Here is a 25117-nt window from a genome sequence, read left to right on the forward strand (position 1 = left end):
CAGATCCAGTCCTCCAGACGGATCTCAGGCCCCTGTTGTCCTCAGCAGCCCCTGCTGGAATTGACTGTCTCTGGACAGAGGTTCAATGTGGAAGTCAGAGCCCATGCCCCCTCCCTTCCCCCTTTATTTTTTTATTTTATTTATTTATTTTTTAAAGATTTTATTTATTTATGTGACAGAGAGATAGCCAGCGAGAGAGGGAACACAGCAGAGGAGTGGGAGAGGAAGAAGCAGGCTCCCAGCGGAGGAGCCCGATGTGGGACTCGATCCCGGAACGCCGGGATCACGCCCTGAGCCGAAGGCAGACGCTTAACGACTGTGCTACCCAGGCGCCCCTCCCTTCCCCCTTTAAGCTGGCTCTCCAGAGTCTGCAGCTTGGTATTTGTCTTTAGGGCTCAGATCCTGGCCTTGGGGGTGTCTTGGCTCCGCCTTGAGTATGCAAACTTGCCGATAGATATCTATTTTGGATACAGTTGCCTGGTGATTCTGCAGCTCAGTGAAGGCACTTAAGATTAAATCAATGTCCAACCCACAATGAATCGTCCCTTCACACCCACGAGAATGGCCACGATCAAAAAGATGGCTACTAACAGGTGTCGATGAGGATGTGGGGAAATTGGAGCCCTCTTGCTCCACTGGTCAGAGTGTGAGATGGATAAGGTGCCACGGAACAGTTAGGTGTTTCCTTCAAAACGTTAAACGCAGAGTTACCGTATGGTTCAGTTCTGCTCTGAGGTTCATACCCGAGATGAAGACCTGTGCACACAGAGCCTTGCACACAAGTGTTCACAGCACCATCCACAGCAGCCAAGACGTGGAAATGACCCAATGCTCCTCAACAGATGCGCGGATAAACGACAGGTGGTAGTTCTGCATGATGGAATAGTACTCAGCCCTAAAAAGGAACAGAGTACTGACACGGATGAACTCGGGAGACCCTAGCTAGGCGAAAGGAGTCAGACACAAAACCATATACGAAATGTCCACAGTAGGCGAATCCGCAGAGAGAAATTAGATTAGTGGTTGCCTCAAGCTGGCTGTTTGAAGGGAAAGGAGTGGAACCTTCTAACCCGTACAGGGTTTCTTTTTGGGGTGATGGTTGCACAACTCTGTGATTATACTGGAAACCATTACTTTACCCACTTTAGGTGAATGGTATAGTATACGATAGGTGAGGTACGTATACGAGGGACATTTCCCTTCTGTTAAATCCCCTTTCTTTGCGATCTTGTGGAGATCTATATCATTTAAGAATTTACGGAAAAGAAGGATCAACTTACTTAGTAGAAAGCGGCGTTTTGAATTTGAGTTGTTAACACTCCTGTCCTGTTAGATTTGCTTTGGGTTCCTAGAGCATTGCTTTTCCAAATCGAGTGGACATTGACTGGAGCTTTAGGCAGACAGGGGCGATCACCTCTTTGGTCTCTGCTCTTAGAGCTGGTGCCCGGAGCTGCCGTGGAGTGTGGCAGAGTGCTGGCCCACTTCACCCGCCACCCCGTCTGCGTCCTGAAAGGAGGCTACGAGCGCTTCTCAGCCATGTACCACTTCCTCCGGACGCAGAAGATCATCTGGATGCTGCAGGTGAGGCAGGTGCTGAGCCCAAGCAGGCTTGGGTGGGAGCATGGTCTCCCCCTGGGGACTGAGGGCCGGGGAGCAGGGGAGGGGAAAGAGGAGGCCAGTGACATGGGAATGGTGGAAGGGGCTGGAGGAGACCGTGCTTGGGAAATGGACCTGGGGCAGCCAGGAGGTTCAGGCCACGAGGGTGAATTTCTCATCACCGGATTCAGGCCGGAGTCAGTGTGGTGGTGAAGAGGGGGCCCGTCCAGAGGGCAGGGGTCCCAGGGGGAGCTCTGGATGGTGGGCCGTCATCAAAGACAGGCAGGGGTGCCATGATTTGAGGCTGCCCATCCATTCTCTGCTGTCTGGATCCACAAGCCCAGAGAACACAGAAAAGACGAGCTAGCATCCTGCCTAGGAGGCTTTCTTGGCTAGCAGAAGAGACAAGGGGCGCCCCCTGTGTCCGGAGTCCAGAGGCGAGGCCCCTCCTGGAGCCAGACCGGAAGAAGGAAGAGGAGCTTGCAAGGAAGAGAAGTGGGTGGAGGGTGGCTGAGGCAGGCATGGGGTGGCCATGGGGGGGGGGGCCATGACCAACCGGCAGGGGCTGGCCTCTGGAGGGTGGGGGAGGGCTTATTCAAGAGTCTAAATGCAGTGGGATGTAGACATGCGGGGCCCCTGTTTTTTCTAGTAATTACATTTGGCTCTTTGCCTTTAGCAGGATCTTGGGCAGATTCCAGAAGTTCTGGCTACTTTCAAGCTAATCATAAAATGATAGGGGAAATGTGTGTGTTAACTGGATTTTTCAGAGATACAGAAATATTTACGGAGTAAAACAATGCGACATCTAGCATTTCCTTCAAAATAATCCAGGGTGTGTTGGGAAGTGGGTGAGGATAGAGCTAAAACTAAACTGGCCATTAGTTGATGATGTTTGCAAATGGGTGATCGACCCAGGGCTTTATTACATTCTTCTCTCTACTTTTGCATATTTTTGGAGTAATTTCTTTCTTTTTTTTTTTTAAAGATTTTTATTTATTTATTCGACAGAGAGAGAGACAGCCAGCGAGAGAGGGAACACAAGCAGGGGGAGTGGGAGAGGAAGAAGCAGGCTCATGGCAGAGGAGCCTGATGTGGGGCTCAATCCCATAACACTGGGATCACGCCCTGAGCCGAAGGCAGACGCTTAACCGCTGTGCCACCCAGGTGCCCCTGGAGTAATTTCTTAAAGCAGAGGAAAAGCGAGTCTAGTTTCACCTTCCAATCTCAGATCTGAATCAAGTCTCATCTCTTCCCATCCCCCAGAGCTGAGGGTGGGAGTAGCCAGAGGTGTGGGTTAGCTGCAGGGACCTCTCCTCTCTTCTCTGCCTCCAGGCCTGTGACTTCAGTGCTGGGGGGTCCAGGGTGGGCCTGTCTTGTGGGACTGGCTGCCTGTCAGTGGTGGGGCCATGCCTTCTCACTCTGGTCCGGCTGGTTCTGTATGTTGCTGGGGGCCTTAGCTGCTGGTGTCCTTGGGCCCCGGCTTAGGGGCCCCATCTGCTACTAAGGATCTTTCAGAGAAAGCCAGCCGAGACTTCCTGCCAGGAGCACCCCCAATTCCTTGTTTTACTTAGGCAATCCATGAGCCCCCGACCACACCTGCGCCCCTTCGCACTATGATTTTCTGCTCCGCAGGTGTACCGCCCGTCTCTCCGTCCTGCCAGGCACTGCTCACTCCTAGAGGAGCTCTCCTTCTTGGCTTTTCGTTGTGCAAAATAAGTATTTCTCTGCAAACCTCACCCGGCTGATAACTCACCTCCCTCCCTTTTGAAAAAACTTTAGTGTGAGGTTCAGTAACCTGTAAGGAAGTTTGTCGACATAGGAGGGACTGCAACATATTTAAATGCACTTTTTAGTTAATGTTGACACGTGTATACACCTGTGACTTGCCCTTGTCCCGTCTTATGTAGATTGGGGGGCAGGGTGCGTGGTGGCTGCTGGTGGCAGCCGACAGGGCTCTGCCCTAGGTGTCTGTGGCCCTCCTTAGAGTGTAGCACCTAGAATTTGTCTCTCCCTGCTTTGGGACCTTCGTTAGTAGTTCAAGGGCAAGAATGAAAGCCCCACTCCCCTTCTGCTACGTGCTCTACGTGCCCTGAGATGCTGGAAAGCAGGGGTGTCCTTACTGCTCCCCAAGGGACTCGTCCTAGGAGGGCGGGTGGGGGCGCTGAACGTGGCCTTTAGACAGAGCGGCTTCTCATTTCCTCTGTTTTACCTGTGGCCTCCCTTAAATGAGATTTCTCTTGGAGCAAAAGGTTCCATGACTAAGACGTGAAGCCCTCACTAGAGAGAGATGGTGGTGAGCCCCGGGCTGGCTGGCACCGCCCGATTGAACTTGAGAAAGTTCACCAGCGATCGCAGTGTGGAAAGCAGACCCATGGGGGTCGGGTGGGTCTGGGAAAGGTGGAAGCCAGCAACGGTGAGGGGAGAACAGAGTCGGGAAACTCTTTTAGACACAGTGGGGGAGGGGGAGGGCGGGACATGGGAGAAGGAAGGAGTCTGCGGTTATTGCCCTGGTTCCCCATGTGGATGACAGGTGGGGGGACACGGGAGGCGGAGGCAGTGTGGGGGAGGGCAGCGGGCTCAGTCTGGACATCCTCATAGATGTGGGTGTCAAAATCACAGGATCTAGAATTAACACACGCTAATTCTCAACAGCCCAGCGTGTTTTCCCTGCCACACAGCCACAGGAAGGGAAGCTGGTTTGAAAGCAGCAGGAAGAGTTGATAGATCCGTGTCCGGGGGCGCCTGGGTGGCTCAGTCGTTAAGTGTCTGCCTTCGGCTCAGGGCGTGATCCCAGAGTCCTGGGATCCAGCCCCACATCAGGCTACTCCGCTGGGAGCCTGCTTCTTCCTCTCCTACTCCCCCTGCCTGTGTTCCCTCTCTCACTGGCTGTCTCTCTCTGTAAAAAAAAAAAAAAAAAAAAAAAAAATCTGTGTCTGGTGTTCAGTGAGATTTTCCAGATGAAACTGGAGGGGGGGGTGTCCTTTGGCTCCAGCAAGCTGAGCGTCCTGGGTGCGGTCAGCCTGAGCTCTGGGGATGCTTTGGGTCATGTGTCCCTTTCTCACCCTTGAGCGTTGGCTCAGCTTGCCATCTGCTCTCTGAGAAAGGCTTTTCGAGGCTGACAGCTTGGGAAGGATGTGGGCATGTGGTGGGCTCACTGGGAGGGGAGATGTGCTAAGGCCACAAGGCTCTGAAACCTCTGGGCAGCCAAAGTAGCCTGTGGTACTTCGGAGTCCAACTTGCAGCCAGAGGAATTTTAGAACTAGGTTTGACCTTTGAAATCACATAGGTCAGCATTTCCCATGGGATACTCATGCAAAAAAGGGACCGCTAAACAGATCGTGCTGGAAACAAGAGTTTATACAACGTGAGTGGGGTGTGTGTGTATTTTCTTGAGGTTATGTCTGGCTTTCGTACTCAATATGACAAGTGATTTCAACCCATGCCAATAATAAACATGTAGCCACTGTGTTATTACAAACATCTGGGCTACAGAATGAGCCTGAGCAACCAGTAGGAAGGTTCTTAGCAGTACCCCAGAGGTACACTTTGAGAACAGTCTTAGCCCGCCATGCTTTACTGGCTGTTTTCCAACTAGTTTATAAATTCTTATTTGATGACAATTTTTTTTCTAACCACATGGTTGACACTCTCATAATCTTACCTTGGAACAAACAGATTTTGTAAATTTTTCCCTTCAGTTTTATTGAGATATACTTGACATCTAACATATAGAAGTTTAAGGTGTACGATGTGTTGATTCGATACATCTGTATATTGTGAAATGATCACCAAATAGGGTTAATGAACCCATCCATCACCTCACCTAGTTACCTTTTTTTTTTGTGTGTGTGGTGAGAACATTTAAGATCTACTCTCCCAGCAACTTTCAGGTATATAATACAGTATTGTTTACTAAAGTCCCCATGAATGTGTGCCTCTTATGTCTGGAAGTTTATGCCCTTTTGAGCAACATCTCCATTTCCTCCACTCCCCAGGCCCTGGCAACCACTGTTCTATTCTCTGTGTCTATGAATTTGGCCTTTTCATATTCCACATATAAGTGAGATCATGCAGTAGTCGTCTTTCTCTGTCTGACTTATAGGCATGCCTTGGAAATATTGTGGGTTTGGTTCCAGACCACTGCAATAAAGCAAATATTGTAATAAAGCAAGGCAAATGAATTTTTTGTTGTGTATAAAAGTTATGTTTAGACTATATTATAGTCTGTTAAGTGGGCATTAGCATTACGTCTAAAAAAAAACCTGGTGGACAGAACTTTTTTTTTTTTTTAAGATTTTATTTATTAGAAAAAGAGAGAGAGAGCATGAGCCAGGTGAAGGGCGGAGGGAGAACTCCCCACCGAGCAGGGAGCCTGATGCAGGACTTGATCCCAGGACCCTGGGATCATGACCTGAGCCAAAGGCAGACGCTTCACCGACTGAGCCATCCAGGCGCCCCAAAAATGGACATACCTTAATTAAAAATACTTTATTACTAAAAAAATGTTAACCATCATCTGAGCTTTCAGTGGGTCATAACCACTGATCACAGATCCCCATAATGCATGTAATAACAATGAGAAGGTTGGAAATTTTGTGAGAATGTCCAAAATGTGACACAGAGACATGAAGTGAACAAATGCTGGTAGAAAAACATGACCGATTGACTTGCCCAATGCAGCGTGGCCACAAATGTTCAACCTGTAAAAATTTCAGTATCTCTGAAGCAAAATTAAGGGAAGCACAATAAGACGAGGTTTTCCTGTGCTTCAGTTAGCGTAATGCCTTCCAGGTCTACCCATGTTGTCCCAAACGACAGGATGTCCTTCCATTTCATGACTGGATAATATCCCATTCTGTGTACGTGCCACATTTTCTTTATCCATTCATCTGCCGATGGACACTTAGGTTGTTTCTGTGTCTTGGCTACGGTGAATAATGCTGCAGGGAAGACAGGAGATACTCCCTCAACATCGTGATTTCATTTCCTTTGGATATAGACCAAGAAGTGGGATGGCTGGATCATATGGTGGTTCTATTTTTAAGTGGTTGAAAAAACTCCGTACTCTTTTCCATAGTAGCTGTAGTTAGCAGGTTTCTTTACTGCCTTTTACTTCTCCTGCCTTTACTTGGTAACCTATGTTGTGAATTTCTGAGACAGGGATAGCCTAGGTACTGCTTCCCATATGTACTTGATTCTCTAAACTTTTTTCACAGCGCATTGCGAGTGACCGCTGTTTCCTAGGACACGCTTTGGGGGAATGTAGGAATAATCTTTCTCTTTGTGTCTTTGTTTTTCAAAGAAACCCCAATTTTTCATACCATAACTTTGGACCTGGAATTCCAGTGAACTCCCATTTAGGTGGTGTCCCGTCCCCCCTACCTGTCTACATCAGCTCATCAATTTATTTCCTAATGACAAACAGGCTCTATGTGAGTAGTTTTAGTGGTTTTTTTCTTTTTCTTTTTTTTTTTTTTTTAAAGATTTTTATTTATTCGACAGAGATAGAGACAGCCAGGGAGAGAGGGAACACAAGCAGGGGGAGTGGGAGAGGAAGAAGCAGGCTCATAGCGGAAGAGCCTGATGTGGGGCTCGATCCTGTAACGCCGGGATCACGCCCTGAGCTGAAGGCAGACGCTTAACCGCTGTGCCACCCAGGCGCCCCATAGTGGTTTTTTTCTTTTAAGAAGGTGTTAAAATTCTGGAGGCCTCCAAAAATAATACAATTATAATTATGTTGTTAATATAATATGTAATTATGTAATAAAAGGGCTGTCCCTTCAATAATATTATAATATAATACAATTATAATGTGTAATAATATAAGGCCCCCCCCCACTGGATTTATGCAGCTCTGCGTCAAGGGGTATCAGATGCCAATCTTCGTGCACCTGGAAAAGTGCACGCAGGTGCCGTGGGGGGTAAGTGGGATGTCCGCGTTCAGATGCGGCGTGCTGTCCCACGGCGCAGTGGCTCCATCCTGTTACTATCAGCCTTCTAACTCCTCATGCAAGTCAGTCTCCTTATTCTGAATTATCTTTCTAATGCTGAGCCACATTTCAAAAGACAGAAAACCAAAAACAAAAAAATCCAACAACGAAAAAGAAAACCAGTTTCTTCCCTGTGGAAAGAATATCTTATTCTATGACACATAGCGTATATATTCTATCCAGCAGCCTTTCTCCTTCCTTTTCCTCAGGAACTGGATGCCTTTCAGCCCTATCCTGCTGAAATAATACCAGGCAAGATCTACCTGGGCAATTTCAGGCAAGCCTGTGACCCCAAAATTCAGAAGGATTTGAAAATCAAAGCACATGTCAATGTCTCCATGGAGAAGGGGCCGTTGTGAGTAGAAATACTACTGATTTTTTTAAATTAAGCATTTATATAAGATTCCTAGCCCCATGCATTTATAGAGCTGAAAGGGTCTTAGAAATCAGCACACGCTGGAATTGGCCCTATACTTACCTTCATCTGTGCCTGGTTTGTAGTCTATTTCCTGGCTTGGCCGTGGCATCTTCTGCCTCTGAGACCCAATACTTGCCCTTCAGATCTCACCAAAAGGAATGCTTTCCTGGTATTTAACATTATGGGACAGAGTATGCTATTTTACCCTACTTCTCAGGCCCTCTGAGAAGTGACCCCTATCTCAGTCCATTGAGGCTGCTGTGTAGCTGAATACCCTAGGCCGGTGGTTCATAAACAAAATACATTTATTTCTCACGGGTGTGGAGGCTGGGAAAATCCAAGATCAAGTCGCCAGCAGACTCAGTGTTCGGCGAGAGCCTGCTTTCTGGCTCATGGACAGCCCTATTTTTACTGCATCCTCACGTGGCAGACGATCACCCCCTGACCCCTCTTTTACAAGGGCATTAATCCCAGCCCTAGGGCTCCATCCTCATGACCTAATTTACAGTCCCACTTTAAATGACCCCAAAATCCCAGACAAAACATTAAAACAAGGGTTTCCAGACAATGGCCAACAGGCAACATAGGACACCGATTCCTGAGAGGAGGGGAGAAAAACAAGATGAGCCCCTCAGTTGATCCAGCTTATTGGTAGGAGACAGTTGGCAGGTCACAGTACAAGAAACAGGCCGAGACAGCTCCTGTCATTCCTTCTGAGTTGAGGGTATAGAGTCAAGAAGTCAGAAAGGTCAGGTTGGCTAGAATTTGCAGGAGAGAGCTGCACGGAGAATAGAGAGCTGAATATAAAGAGAAAGCTCTGAACGTCTGCAGAGTTCCCCCTGAGTCTTCAGCTGAGTACTGCTAAGCATGTACATGTGAGAAAACAAGTCAAGGCTGGGAGAAAAACCAGTAGAAATGAACACACATGGAATCCCCAGAGACCATGTAGGGCTAAAAGTAGTTTACATTTCCAATCAGAGCAGCAAAACTCACAACATACTGGGCAGCAAAGAGGGCATGGAGAAAAGTGTTGCCTCAGTTGTGATGAAAAACTAGTCATAGGTTAGGGATGAAAATGTCTGAGATGAAACATACACTGGGTGGATTTAATGGCAGATCAGACACTGCAGAAGAAAAGGTTGGTCAATTTGAAGACATACTAGTAGAAAGTGTCCAAAATGGAACCTAGGGAAGAAGAAGATGTTAAAAAAAAAAAAAAAAGAAGAAAGAAAGGAAAAGAAAATGAAAAAAAAAGAGAAGAAAATAGAAAAACCAGAACAGAAACATGTGTAAATTGAAATCTCCAAAGGAGAGGAAAGTGGAAAGACAGAAAACATATTTAAATAAGTACTAGCCAAAAAATTTCCTAATTTGGTAAAAACTATAAAGTTTATCCCCAGAAATAATTATGTAGATAAATAAAAAATACTTTCACTGTCACTTTTATATCTCTTCAAAACATGATTACGTGGGACGCCTGAGTGGTTGGGCGTCCGACTCTTGATTTCGGTTCGGGTCATGATCTCGGGAAAGGGTGGTGGTGGTGGTCATGGGATCAAGCGCCCAGTCAGGCTCCCTCACTGGGGAGTCTGCTTCTTTCCCTCTCCCTCTGCCCCTCCCCCCACTCACGCTGGCTCACATTCTCTCTCAGATAAATAAAATCTTTAAAAAAAAGTTTGCATGGAGGCAGCATTTATGAAACTGGACAATATAAGGGTCCCTAAAGCAAGACTCGACCAATCTCAGGAGATTTAAAATCACATACAGTTGTTTTTCATTGTAGAAAGCATTAGAAATTAGAAAGCAATAATTTAAAAAGATAACCAGAAAATTACTGGAAACTTAGAAATAAATTTTTATTTATTTTTTATTTTATTTTTATTTTTAATTTATTTATTCGACAGAGATAGAGACAGCCAGCGAGAGAGGGAACACAAGCAGGGGGAGTGGGAGAGGAAGAAGCAGGCTTGCAGCGGGGGAGCCTGATGCGGAGCTCGATCCCAGGACTCTGGGATCACGCCCTGAGCCGAAGGCAGACGCTTCACGACTGAGCCACCCGGGCGCCCCTAAATTTTTATTTTTATTTATTTAAGTAGGCTCCATGCCCAACATGGAGCCCAATGTGGGCCTTGAACTCACAATCCTGAGATCAAGACCTGAGCTGAGATCAGGAATTGGACACTCAACCAACTGAGCCACCCAGGTGCCCCTAGAAATACATTTTTAAATAGTATGGGTTAAAAAAGAACTCATGATGGAAATTATGAAATATTTTCAACTACATAATAATAAAGATAACATGTATCAAACTTGTGGAGTGCAGTTAAGCTGTGGGTAAAGGGAAATTTGTAGCCTTAAATGCATCTATTAAAAAGAAGAAAAGCTAAGAATCAACTAGTTTAGCATTCATCTCAAGGAATGACCGAAGGAACAGCAAAGTAAACCCAAATAAGGAAGAAGGAAGGAATAGTAGCAGCAGATTATTGAACCAGAATCAATGAGAGGATTGAGAAAGTCAGAATAGTTTTTAAAAAATTAATAAATCTGATATATCGTTGGCAAAAAGGGGCAGGAATAGGCATTTATAAAAAGAGACTTACCTATTCTACAAATATTAAAAAGATCTTAGGATATATGAAAACTTTATTATAAGTATGAAAATTTAGATGAATGAATTTTTAAAAAATACAACCTATCAAAACTGACATCGTACAAAATAGAAAATTTGATTAGTAATCGATAACTAATAAATTTCTCATAGAGAAAATTCTGGCTTCAGTGAAGAATGTTACCTAATGTTTAAGGAGGAAATAAAGCCAACATGATTTTCCTTTTTTAGAGAATAAAGGAGAGGAAAAATTTTCAGCTTGTTTTATGAGACTAGCATAACTGACTTTACAGTCTGGCAAAAAAAACATAATGCAGGTAAACTGTAGACTAATTTTCTTCATAAACACAGATGTAAAAATCCTAAACAAAATATTAGCACACTGACTACAGAGCTCCAGGAAAAGGCTAATATGTGATGACTAAATTGGGTTTGTTTCAAGGATACAGGGCCATTTTAGCATCTGAAAAATCAATCCATGTAGTTAGCCATATCGATAACATAAAGGAAAAGTCAGGATTATTTCAGTAGATGCAGTGAAAGCATTTAATATTCACTATACATTCATGATTTAAAGAAAAACTCCAAGCAAACTGGGAATCAAGGGGAATTTTGATCTAATGAAAAAGAATCTATGAAAATCTCTACAGCAAACATCAGATTTAATGATAAAATATTGGAAATTTTTCTCTGAGTCTGGGAACAAGGCAAAGATGCAACTATCTCTACTATTTAACACTGTACTTGAGGTCCTAGTTAGTGAATATGACAAGAAAAAGAAGATAGGAATTGAAAGGGGAAAAAAACTTCGGTTATTCAGACAATATAATTTTATATGCAGAAAACCTGGAACAAGCTACAGAGAGATTATTAGACTTAAGTGAGTTTGCTGGGTTTAAGATCAATATACAAAAAATGTTTTTCTGCATACAAATGAGAAACAAACTGAAATTTTAAAAACATATACTAGCATAAACATACGAAATACCTAGGATTATACCTAACGAAGGATGTGTAAGATCTCTACCAGAAAATTACACAGCATGACTGCGAATGGAAGACTGCCTAAATAAACAGAGGTGTTATTTTTTTTTAATTAAAAACATTTTTTTGAGTGACCTCTATACCCAATGTGGGTATTACGTATTAGAAGCATCCATTTTGTAAAGATCTTGATTCTTGTCCAATTGATCTACAGATTCAGTAATCCCCATAAAATTCCAATAGGTTTTAGCGTAATTCTAAGATTTATATGGAAATGCAAAGGGCAAAAATAGCTGAATATCAAAGAACAACAAATGGGAAACTTACTTGACCAGATACCAAGTCTTAAAAAACAAGAAAGGCATTGGGTTGTTGGTACAGGATAGAAAAATACACCAATAGGAGCAGAATGGAGTCCAAGCAGACCCATGCCTATATAGACGCTTGAATTTTGACAAAGATTTTCTCCTATATTTTCCACTAAAAGTTTTATGGTTTTAACTTGAACAATTTGTGATCCATTTTGAAATAATTCTTGGATATGGTGCCAGATGTCTTGCATATGGAGGCCATTATTTGTTGGGGGGAAAATTATCCTTTTCCTGTTGATTGATTAGATACTTTTGCTGAAAATCAGTTGACCATGTGTGTGGTATTATAGCTGGATTCTTGATTCTTTTTCATTGGTCTGTATTTTTCTTTATATCAATTCTGCACTCTTGACTACTATAGTTTGGTAATAAATTGTGAAATCGAGTAGAGCTAGTCCTCTTCTTCTTTTTCAAAGTTGTCTCCTTTGCATTTCCAATAATTTTGGAATCATCTTGTCGGTCTCTACAAAAAGCCTGCTGGAATTTTAATTGGGATAGAGTTGAATCCATAGGCCAGTTTGGGGGAGAACTGACATCTTACCAATGTCGAGTCGCCTGACGATGGGCCTGGTCTAGTCCTCCGTTGACTTTGCTCTTTCATTTCTCTCGCAAATGTTTTATAGTTTCCAGGGTACAGGTCTTGCACATCTTGTGTCAGATGTCTTCCTAAGTATTTGATGTTTTTGAGGTGGTTATAAATGGTATTTTTAAAATTTCACTTTCTGATTATTTGTTGCTAGTGTATAGAAATGCAGTTGATTTTTATATAGTAACCTGTGTCCTTCCACCTTCTCCATCTAGATGCCTCCTACATTGTGAAGCTTTCCCCAGCTCCCTCAACTTCTTCCTGCCCTTCCTCTCCAGTATCACTTGCAGGCCTTTATCCCCAAACCTAGCCGATTGGATTGGGGCTCTTTGTTTCTGTGTCTGCCTCCCCCATCAGGTGGGAGCTCCTTGAAGCTGGGAGAGGCTGGCCCTCTTTGGTTCATCTTGTGTCCACTAGGGTCCAGCCCAAGGTGTGGCACACAATAGGCATTGAGTGAGTGTCTGAGGAAAGAATGGATGGATGGATGGATGGATGATGGATGGATGGGGGAGGGAGGGAGGGGGAGAGAGAGAGAGAGATAGGGAGGAAGTGATGGACAGATGGATGGATGAGAACTGTGCTTGTATCTGCTGAAACTAAGTCAGCCTCTTTTTGTTTCTGAGCCCACTGCAGCTGTCTGCCTGCCACAGTGGTCTGCATGCTGCCCGATGTCTCCAGTAGACTGCAATCTTCATAGCGAACATTCCCCAAGTGCTTACCACGTGCCACACGTTCTGGAGGCTCCTTGCAGGCATCCTCTCATTGAACCTGCCGCACACCTCCTCTCCCTCCTCTCTCTCCCTTGTTCGTGATGTTGTAACCACTCTGATGTCTCCATTGTTTCTCAAGTCCATTAAACACACTGCCTCTCAGCACCTTTGCACTTCGTGTTCTCCCCTACCCTCTTTCCTTAGATGGCTGCCTGGCTTGTCCCATCACCCCTTTAAGCCTCTGCTCAAAGCCTTCCCTGACTACCCTGTCTCAAACAGCAACCCCCCCAACTCTCCACCTTGCTTACCTGGCTTTCTCCGTGTAACATAACAGGCTCATTCTCCAAGCTCATTACATATTCCTCCCCATCCTCATTTGACTTTCTGCACCATACCCTAGGAAATTACCATGAATGGTTAATGATAATGATGTCACGTTTATTGAGCATTTACTGTGTGCCAAGCAGATTGCCAAATGCTTTCCATAGATGAACTGACTTAATCTGCACGACACCCCTAGGAGGTAGGGCCTGTTTTCTGAGACAGGCTCAGTTATTTGCCCATCTCTCCCCGAAGCCAGCTCAGCATCCCTTCCCTGTGGTCCCACTGCTGTGCACGAGGCGCACTCCAGGGGGGAGGTGTGCGAGTCTGCCCAATTTCCTGTGCTTTCCTTCTGTTTAGTTTCATAGACGACAAGGACAAACTTCTGCACATCAAGATCGAAGATTCCCCGGAAGCCAACATTTCCCCCTTTTTACGGCACCTCTGTCACTTCCTTGGTAAGGAGCGATCTCTGACCAGGAAGCAGTTGGCCTGTGCCCAGGGGCCAGAGGGGCTGTGGCACCTATCCCCATGCCTGTTCCTGATGGTGACTGCCAGCACTGAGGAGAGGAACGGCAGGGCCCAGCACAAGCCCAGCCAGGGGTGGCCAAGCCCTGGGACAAGCTGGGCCCCCAGGAGCCCTCGGCAATGTGGACAGCCACACATTTACCTTGGGGGATGTGGGGCCAAATAAGAGGACCAGATTGTCGACTGAGTGCCCTGTGTATGTTGTGGCCCTGGCTGAAGAGTTAGGCCCTCCGGGGTCTGGCCAAACCCCAGTCCTGGCCTCCCTGCCCCTGTTGGGCAGTGAGCGCGTTGGCCCACCGTGGGTTCAGGCGTTCGGGGAGGCCTGCTCTGGGCTGGGCTCTGGGGGCCCACAGGTAAATCGTGCTGCATCCCTGCCCTCTTGTCTGGTCCGTGGGGTGGGGTGGAAGGCAAACTCTAGAACGCTCCCAGCTCTGACTTCCACGATCCCCAGTGTATGTGCACAGCGCCCCTTTGGCTCTCCCAGCACACGTGGCAGTGACCACTCATTGAAGGTGGAATTTTCAGTCATTCCGGGGCTCCGGATTGCCCAAGGAGAGCAAGATGGCTGGAGAGAGTGAGGTTGAGTCGGGTTGGGGCCCCAGCCCAGGACCGCCTGCTCCACACAGATGCAGCCCGAGCTTGCGTTTCCACACAGGTGGCTGGAAGATGATGTGTTGGCCCAGATATCCCTTATTTGCCCAGGAGGTTGCAACGATCACTTGACTGGTATCTGAGATTGCAACTTGCCATGTGTCCCGCCACGGGATGGCAGAGCCGTGGCACAGAGGGCACCTTCCAGCCCTACCTTGCTGAGTGACTCTGGTCCAGTCCTGAGCTGCTCTGTGCCTGTTTCCTTGTCCGTATGATGAACATGTGGCCTTCGTCATCTCGGGGTCCTCCTCCAGCACTGACAGTCTATGATTTCGTGTTTGCTGTGTTGATCTCCAGTTTTTGGGGGTTACCGGACTAGCCTAGGAAGCCGGCTTCCTCTCACTGGGCAAGACTCAGCCTCAGGGGCTTTATTAAGTGTGATTATAGCTGACATCTCTGTGCCGGGCACTGGGCTAAGTACAGCACAAAATCTTATGAGGTAGGTAGTCTACTGTCACCCCATTTTCTGGATTACAGAACTGTGGCTTAGAGTGACATGCTCAGGCCCCATAGCCTGTGAGTGGCAGAGTCAGGATTCACACCCAGGCTGCACTGGCTCTGTCGGCACCCAAGTGCCTGGTTGGGGGGGGCAGTGTGGGGGGACCACCTCTCATCCCCGCGCCACCCCCCCAGGAGGCCAACTAGAAGCAGAGCTTCCTGGCCTGGAAGCCTGGAGAGCCAAGGCTGAACACCCAGTGTGATTCTCTAGAACAGTCCAGTGAGGTCTGAGGGTCCCTGTTTGCCAGGTCACAAAACTGTCCTGGAAAGGTCCTGTGACTAGCCTAGGCTATGGTGTACTGGGTCTGCACTCACTCCTGAACCATGGGCCCACTGAAGCCAGTCCACTTACAGCAGCTCACATCCATGCGCCCCCTCCGGACTTCCCCCCCATCTTTCCTTCCTCTTGCAGAAATTCACCTCCAGCTTGGCTCGGTCATCCTGGTCTTTTCCACCTTGGGCATCAGTCGCAGCTGTGCAGCCATCCTGGCCTTCCTCATGCACTGGAATGAGCAGACCTTGAAGGTATGCATTGCCCAGTGGAGGCTCGGACTGCAGCTACCTCCAGCAGGCAGGGTCACAGCTGGACCTGGGAGGAAGGGGGCCCTCATTGGGGGGTGGTGGGAGGAGAAGGATATGGAAAGGGACTCCAAGTCCAGTGCTTTACACAGCATACCACACAGAAGGGCAAGTTCCCAAAAGTCTGGGCCAGAGGCTGAGGCTGATTCCTTAGGGGCCTGAGGCTCGGCATATGGGACAGGCCCAGGCACTCGGGCTGGGCAAGGCCACAGCCAGCAGCTCCACCCGCGTGTCCCCCGCTGCTATCGCTCTACCAGCATTCATTCAGGCTTCTCCAAGGCAGGTGCATTTTGGCTCTTGCTTGGAGCCAGAGAACTACGACCCTGGCAGGGCTCCAAGGGCACCTACTCCAACAGTCTTTACCCAGACCGGAGAAGGGGGCAGAGACCTGTCTCCACAAACCCCATGGAACCAGCACTCCTGATGCCAAGGGCAGTGCCTTCCCACGGAATGGGGAGGTGGCGACCTGCCCTGAGGGGAGGCACAGCTTGTGCGTGACTTCAGAGGGCTTCGGTGGGACCCGAAAAGCTTCCACGTATGCCCAGGGCTGTGCTTGAAGGAAGGGGAGGGTCAAAGAATGCCCATGGTCAGAGCCCATTGCCAGCGGTTTTGGATATTGACCCCACGTGCTCTTTGGGGACATTGCCAGCTAGAAAGAGTCTCGGATAGCCAGAAATTCCACCTGTAGCTACCTACCTGCAGGGAGTGGAAGTCAGGGCTCAGACATTTGTGGGGTCCTGTTCATAGCTGCGTTATTCACCATAGCCAAGAGGCAGGAGTAACCCAAGTGTCCGTTGGCAGATGATAGTAAACAAATGGTCTAGCCACACAATTTAATATTACTCAGCCTTACAAAGGAAGGACATTTTGATACCTGCTGCCACGTGGATGAACCTGGAGGACATTATGCTGTGGGAATGGGGAGTCATTTCACAGATATAAAAGTTCTGGAGATGGATGACGGTGAGACGGTGACGTTCGTAAATGTATGTGCTGTTGAACCGTACCTCCAAACATGGGCAAAACGGAAGTTCTCTGTTACGTCTGTTTTACCACAATTGGAAAAGAAAAGCGTCTGGACACAGAATCACGGGGCCAGGAGCGAGAGGCCCAGACCCCTGTTCTCCCACCCTGCCGTGCAAGGTGAATTGTCAGGGATCCTTGCCTGCTTGAGTATTCTGGGGTGTGCTGGGGGAAGGGGATGAAGTCGCTCGTAAATCTGGGGAGGGAGGCTTGTGCCGTTGCTCCTGTAGGGATGTCTCCCCAGGAATGGGCTCGGGCCTGCAAGGGGCCTCTTCATCCCTGCCGTGTTGAGCTGGAAAGTAGAGAAGAGAAGACCAGGAGCTGGGGGAAGGCAGGCTGAGCTCTCTGCCTGCAGGGGGCGAACTCCCCTGGAGCTTGAATGGGCCATTTGGAGCCCTGGCCTGGGGGGGTCCTGGCTTCCTGATATCTCACAGTGAGGTTTGGGCACAGAATGGTTGACAGCCTGGTGACTCTGACATTTCGTGATGCTTCCCAGCCCTACCAGCTAGTCACAGTCCTCTCTCTTTGTTCCTATCACAGGCAGATGCCACAGCTGCTTCCAGAGCTGGCTGGGGGGAGAACAAAGAGAGAGGGCTCCTGCCTGGCTCCTCTGAGTTCTCCAGCAGCGAGGGCCAGGCCCCCTCGGCGACAGGGCACATGTAGACCCGCACCCTGACCTTTACTGGCCTCTGCATGACTCCAGCAGGGAGAGTGAGGCCCATCCAGGTGTGGCTGTCCCGGTCAGTGGGCAGACAGGTGTGTGGGCCCCTGAGGGCCAAATCATCCTTGCTCTCAGGAGAAGCCCTGCAGCTCCCATCCTGGGGTAGCAGTCTCTGTCTCCTGTACAGGGAAGTCCTGTAGCTGGGTGCTCTGCCCTGAGATGCCATCTAGATAACTCGACAAAAGGATCTGTGGGCAGGAAGGACTGCCGCTGGGGCCTTGCTGGGTCCTTTCCAAACTGAGTCAGACCTGTGTGGCAGTTAGGTTTTCTTGCTACCAAGCAATGCCCTGGATTGCTGACAGAGGTTGACCGGGGCTCAGCTCTGGGGTCCAGAGAGACATTCCCTCCTCCCATTGTCTTTGTGGTCCTGGGGTCCTCCTCAGTGCATTGGGGCACCTGTGCCCCTGGCTGTTGTCAGCTCAGTGGTGATGTTCAGAGCCCAGGGGACTGATGAAAAAAGGCTGTGGGCCACTCTTGGGCAATATACTGCTCCGTGGGGCTTATGGTCCCAACTCAGTTCCTTGGGGGTACCAGGACCAGGAGAGGGAAGTTGGGGAGTGAACTGGGAAGAATCTGGCACTCAGGGCCACCCTGCCTGCCCTTGGCTTTCAAAGCTTTGGCACAAGATTGTATGGGCTCCCAGAGCCAGCAGGCCCTGAAGAAACGTATTTCAGTTCCTTTAAACTACTGGGAGTAACTTTGTCCCTTAAAGATCTTCAGAGGAAAAAAAAGAACAAAAAGACAAACCAACTCCTGAGGCATTATAGTAGCTAACATGGGCGGGGTGCTTCCCACAAGCCCATGTGAGTACTTTATGTGTGATGAGAACACAGTGACCCCACAGCATGCTGTTAACCCCGTTTTGCAGGAGGCTTATAGAGGCTGAGTAATTTGCCCAAGGCCCCACAGCTGTAAATGGCAGAGCTGGAATCCAAAGCCACATGACCCAGTTTCAGAATCTAGGCTTTACACAGGGCCCTAAGGCAGCAGGGAGAGCACTGGCCTTGTAGTCCAAAGAATGGGGCTGTGGGCTGGCTGCCGCCCCTTTCCAAGAGTTACCTGGCTGTGACCCTTCCTCCTTCTGTCCCGCTGGTGTTTGCTGTGAGTCCCAGCAGATGCTTTGTGGGCTGGAAAGGGGTTGTGAGCAGCAAGCGTGGGGGGCTATGGTTATGGTTTGTCCTCAAGGGCCCAATCTGACCTGACCAGGACTTAACAAACCTTATAACTACATAGCTCTGCTTGGGGTACCACGGATTTCTTTTTTTCATAATGGCAAAATACACATGACACAAGATTTACCATCTCTGTCATTTTTAATTACACAATTCAGCAGTGCTAAATACATTCACATCGTGCAACCAATCCCCAGAATTCTCTTCATCTTGCAACGCTGAGGCTCCATATCCATTAAATAGCAACTCCCCATCCCCCTCTTTCCCCAGCCCCTGGCAACTACCATGCTACTCTCTGTGTCTATAAATTTGATTACTCTAGGTACCTCATATCAGTGGAATCATACAGCATTTGTCCTTTTGTGACTGGCTTATTTCACTTAGCATAATAGCCTCAAGGTTATAGCATGAGTTCAAATTTCCTTGCTTTTTAAGGCTGAATCGTATTCTGTTGTATGTAGTGTTTACCAGTGAGTCCATCTGGGCCTGGTGCTGTTTTGGAGGATAGTTTTTTTTTTTTTTAAAGATTTTACTTATTTATTTGACAGAGACAGCGAGAGAGGGAACACAGGCAGGGGGAGTGGGAGAGGGAGAAGCAGGCTCATAGCGGAGGAGCCTGATGTGGGGCTCGATCCCAGAATGCCGGGATCACGCCCTGAGCCAAAGGCAGATGCTTAACGACTGCGCCACCCAGGCGCCCCAAGATAACTTTTTTTTTTAATTGATTCAATGTCTTTAATGGATATAAGCCTATTCAGATTGTGTGATTTTGTGTGAGTTTTGGCAGATTGTGTCTTTCAAGGAGTTGGTCTATTCCATCTAGATTCTATGTGGACATGGAGTTGTTCATATTATTTCTTTATTATCCTTTAAATGTCCATGGCCTCTGTAGTGATGTCTCTTTTTTCATTTCTGATATTAATAATTTATATCTTCTTTTTTCTTAGTTATCCTGTCTAGAGGCTTATCAATTTTGCTAATTTTTTTTTCAAAGAACCGGCTTTTGGTTTCATTGATTTTTTTTTTCTGTTGATTTTCTGCTGCTTTAATTTTTGAAAGATTTTATTTTTGAGAGAGAAAGAGCATGCGAGAGGGAGGAGGAGCAGAGGGAGAGGGAGAGAGAGAATCCCAAGCAGACACCCCCTTGAGCACAGAGCCCAATGTGACGCTCTATCCCACCACCCCGAGATCATGACCTGAGCCAAAACCAAGAGTCAGATGCTCAACTGACTGAGCCACCCAGGCACCCCTGCTTTAATTTTTATTATTCCTTTTTTCTACTTATTTTGGACCTAATTTATTCTTCCATTTTCATTTCTTAAGATGGAAACTTAGATGATGGATTTAGATGAATATTCATCTTGGTGAATGTTCCATTTGAACTTGATTGTTCAAGAGTGTATGTTCTGTTGGTGGATGGAATATTCTATAGATGTCAGTTATATCTAGTTAATTAATGGTGCCCTTGAGTTTGACTATGGCCGTACTGATTTTCTGCCTGCTCTATCTGTCCATTACCCATAGAGGTGATGAAGTCTCGGTGATAGTGGATTCATCTATTTCTTCTTGCAGTTCTATCAGTTTTTGCGTCACATATATCAGTGCTCTGTTAGGTGCATACCAGTGTGTGTGCGTGTGTATATATACATAACACATTTTGTTTATCCCTTCATCTGTTGATGGGCACTTGGGTTACTTCCACCTTTTGTCTATTTTGTGAGTAATGCTGCTGTGAACATGGGTGTACGAGTATCTCTTTGAGATCCTGCTTTCAATTCTTTTTTTTCTGCTTTATTCTTTATTAAGATATAATTTACATGTGATGTATTAGTTTTAGGTATACACCAATTATTCAATGATCACTATAAAATGATTGTTAACATCCACACCACATATAGTTAAAAATTTTTCTCTTGTGATGAGAACTTTTAAGATCTACTCTCTTAGCAACTTTGAAATAAATAATACAGTATTAACTATAGTCACCAATCTGTATATATCCATAGGACTTAGTTATTTTGTAACTGGAAATTTTTACCTTTTGACCACTTTCACCCATTTTGCCCAGCCCTGGCCACTACCCCTGGCAACCATCACTCCAGTGTCTGTGTCTGAGTTAAGCTGTTGTTGTTGTTGTTATTGTTTTTTAGGTTCCATATATAAGTGAGATCATATGATATTTGTCTTTCTCTGTCTGACTTCTTTCACTGAGCATAATGCCTTCAAGTTCCATCCATGTTGTCACAAATGGCAGGATTTTCTCCTTTTTAATGGTTAAGATTCCATTGAGTGTTCCATTCTATTCCACATCTTCTTTATCCATTCATCCATCAATGGCCACTTAGGTTGTTTCCATGTTTTGGCTATTGTAAATAATGTTGCAGTGAACATGGGGTACAGATATCTTTTTGGGTTAGTATTTTTGTTGCCTTTGGATAAATACCCAAAAGTGGAATTGGTGGATCATGTGGTAGTTCTGTTCTTAATTTTTTTGATGAACCTCCATACAATTCCCTAGTGGCTGTACCAGTTTACATTTCTATCAGCAGTGCATGAGGGTTCCCTCTTCTCAGCCTTGTCATCACTTGTTATTACCTTTTTGGGAACAGTCATTCTAACAGGTGTGAGGTGATATCTCATTAGTGATTTTGATTTGCATTTCCCTGATGATAAGTAATGTTCAGCACCTTCTCAAGTACCTGTTGATCACCTGTATGACTTCTTTGGGAAAATGTCCATTTAGATCTGCTCTTTTTATTTTATTTTTTTAAAAAGATTTTATTTATTTATTTGACAGAGAGAGAGAGAGAGAGACAGCCAGCGAGAGAGGGAACACAAGCAGGGGGAGTGGGAGAGGAAGAAGCAGGCTCACAGCGGAGGAGCCTGATGTGGGGCTCGATCCCAGGACTCCAGAATCACGCCCTGAGCTGAAGGCAGACGCTTAACGACTGAGCCACCCAGGCGCCCCTAGATCTGCTCTTTTTAAAATCAGATTTTTTTTCTATTGAGTTGTTAGAGTTCTTTATATATTTTGGGTATTAACCCCTTATTAGATATATGATTTACAGATATTTTCTCCCATTCCATAGGTGGCCTTTTAATTTTGTTTCCTTCATTGTGCAAATGCTTTTTAGTTGGATGTAGCCCCACTTGTTTATTTTTGTTCCTGTTACCTTTGCTTTTGGTATCCAATCTGAAATATCATCACCAAGACTGATATCAGGGAGCTAACTGGATATGTTTTCTTTTAGGAGCATTATGGTTTCAGGTCTTACATTCAAGCCTTTAATTTATTTTGAGATGATTTTTGTGTATGGAGTAAGACACTGTCCAGTTTCACTATCTTGCATGTGGGTGTCCAGCTTTCCCAGTGCCATTTATTGAAGAGACCAACTTTACCCATTGTATATTCTTGTCTCCTTTGTCATAAATTAATTGAAAATATATGTGTGGGCTTACTTCTAGACCATTTTGTTCCATTGATCTATGTGTATATTTTTATGCCAATACCATACTACCTTGATTGCTATAGCTTTGTAATATAGTTCAAAATCAGGATGTGATACCTTCAGCTTTGTCCTTCTCTCTCAAGATTGCTTTAGGTGTTCGAGTGTCTTTTATGGTTCCATACACATTTAAGGATTGTTCTATTTCTGTGGAAAATTCCATTGGAATTTTGATAGGGATTGTATTGACTCTGTAGATTGCTTTAGGTAGTAAGGACGTTTTTACAATATTAATTCTTCTAGTTTATGAGCATGGAATATCTTTCTATTTATTTGTATCTTCTTCAGTTTCTTTTATCAATGCCTTATAATTTTCAGTGTATAGGTTTTCACCTCCTGTGTTAAATTTACCCCTAGGTATTTTATTCTTTTTGATGCAGTTGTAAATGTAATCATTTTCTTAATTTCTCTTTCTGATAGCTCATTATTAATGCATAGAAGTGTGCCTGATTTTTGTATATTGATTTTGTATCCTGTAACTTTACTGAATTTGTTTATTAGTCCTAATGCTTTTTTGATGGAGACTTTAGGGCTTTCTCCTTTCCTCCCTCCCTCCCTTCCCTCCCCCCTCCCTCCCTCCCTATCTCCATTCCTTCCTTATTTCTTTCCTTCCTTCTTTCTTTCTGTTTCTTTTTTCATCTTTCTTAGATTTTATTTCTAAGTAATCTCTACCCAATATGGGCTTGAACCCACAACTCTGAGATTAAGAATTGTATGAGCCAGCCAGGTGCCCCTCAAGATATTTTTGATTTCTCTTTTGATTTCTTCATCGGCCCATGGGTTGTTCAGTAATATCCATATATTTGTGCCTTTTCCAAATTTTTCTTGTAATTGCTTTCTAGTTTTACAGCATTATGGTCAGAAAAGATGCTTGATAATATTTCAATCTTCTCAAATTTATCACAATTTGTTTTGTGGCCTAATATGTGGTCTGTCCTGTTCCATGCACTTGAGAGGAATGTGTATTCTGCTGCTTTGGGATAGAATGTTCTGTTAATGTCTGTTAACTCCATCTGGTCTATTGTGTCATTTAAGGCCAGTGTTTCCTTATTGATTTTTGGTCTGGATGACCTATCTGTTGATTAAAGTGGGGTATTAAAGTCCCCTACTATTATTATGTTGCTGTCTATTTCTCTGTTCATATTTGCTTTATATATTAGGTGCTCCCATGTTGGGTTCGTAAATATTTATAAATTTTACATCCTCTTGTTGTATTGGCCCCTTTATCATTACATAATGACCTTCTTTGTCTCTTATTACAGTCTTTTTCTTAAAGTCTGTTTTGTCTGATATAAGGGTAGCAGCCCCAGCTTTCTTCTGGTTTCCATTTGCATGGAGTATCTTTCGCCATCCCTTCACTTTCAGTCTGTGTGTGTATCAGAACATCTGAAGTGAGTGTCTTAGGCAGCATATAGATGGGTGGTGGTGGTGGTGGTGGTGGTGGTGGTGGTCGTCGTCATCGTCTTCTTCTTCTTCTTCCTCCTCCTCCTCCTCCTCTTCCTCTTCCTCTTCTTCTTCTAAATCCATTTAGCCACTCTGTGTCTTTTGATTGAAGAATTTAGTCCATTTACATTTAAGGTAATTATTGATAGGTATGGACTTACCATCATTTTGTTAACTGTTTTTTGGCTATTTTTATAATTCCCTTTTTCTTGTACTCTTCCCTTGTATAATTCCCTTTTTCTTGTACTCTTCATTTGTGATTTGGTGATTTTTCCATAGTGGTATGCTTATTCCTTTCTCTTTATCTTTCGTGTACCCATTATAGGTTTCTGCTCTGTGGTTACTATGAAGCTTACATAAAACAATTTGTAACAGCCTGTCTTCAGTTGATAACAACTTAAGTGTGAACACAGTCTAAAGCTCTACATCTTTACCAACCACCCCCCACCACGTTTTATGGTTTTGGTGTCAAAATTTACATCTTTTTGTCTTTTATATCATTAAAGAATTATTGTAGTTACAGCTCTTTGTACTATTTTTGTCTTTTAACCTTCATATAGATTTATAAGTGAACCTACCACCTTTACATTAGATTATTCTGAATTTTACTTTACCAGTGATATTTATACTTGCCTGTTTTCCTGATACTAATCAGTGCCTTTTCATTTCAGCTTAAAGAAGTCCCTGTAACATTTCTCGTAAAGCTGATCTAGAGGTGATGAACTCCTTCGACTCTTAATTGCCTGGGAAACTCTATCTCTCCTTCAATTCTGAAGGACTGCTGTGCCCTGTAGAATATTCTTGGTTGGCAGTTTTTTTCTTTCAGCACTTTGTTTTGTTTTTAGAGATTTTATTTATTTGTCAGAGCACGAGCGAGCAGAGGGAGAAGCAGGCTCCCCGCTGAGCAAGGAGCCCGATACAGGACTCGATCCCAGGACCCTGGGATCATGACCTGAGCCACAGGCAGACGCTTAACTGACTTAGCCACCCAAGCGTCCCTCAGCACTCTGAATATATCCCATCACTGCTTTCTGGCCTTCAGTGTTTCTGCTGAAACTCTGCTGAGAGTCTAATGGGGCTTCTCTTATGTGTACCAAGTTGTTTTTCCTTTGTTGCTTTTAAGATTCCCTCCTTGTCTTTAACTTTTGACAATTTAATTGTGATAGGTCTTGGTGTAGATCTCTTTGGGTTCCTCTTTTTTGGAATTTTCTGGGCTCTGGATGTCTATTTCCTTTTCCAGGTTAGGAAAGTATGCAGTGTTATTTCTTCAAATAAGTTTTCTGCCCCTTTCTCTTCCTTGTCATAGTGGGACCTCTGTAATGTTAACATTGATCCTCTTGATATTGCCCATAAGTCCCTTAACATATGCTCACTGTTTTCTTTTTTCCTCCCTCCCTCCCTCCCTCCCTCCC

At 45.4% G+C, this 25117-nt stretch overlaps 1 protein-coding gene across 2 annotated transcripts in view; it reads left to right on the forward strand.

Moving 5' to 3' along the window:
- The window catches only part of STYXL1 (serine/threonine/tyrosine interacting like 1), a 68650-nt gene that overhangs the window by 37537 nt on the left and 5996 nt on the right, over positions 1 to 25117 (forward strand). For both annotated transcript variants that reach the window (XM_019804048.2, XM_011230151.3), the window contains exons 5-8: positions 1436 to 1581; positions 7796 to 7941; positions 13945 to 14042; positions 15674 to 15786. In XM_019804048.2, coding sequence (XP_019659607.1) covers positions 1436 to 1581; positions 7796 to 7941; positions 13945 to 14042; positions 15674 to 15786 — 503 coding nt within the window. The remainder of the gene's footprint in view (positions 1 to 1435; positions 1582 to 7795; positions 7942 to 13944; positions 14043 to 15673; positions 15787 to 25117) is intronic.

The sequence above is a fragment of the Ailuropoda melanoleuca genome, chromosome 10, assembly GCF_002007445.2.
Source record: "Ailuropoda melanoleuca isolate Jingjing chromosome 10, ASM200744v2, whole genome shotgun sequence".
Lineage (NCBI taxonomy): Eukaryota > Metazoa > Chordata > Mammalia > Carnivora > Ursidae > Ailuropoda > Ailuropoda melanoleuca.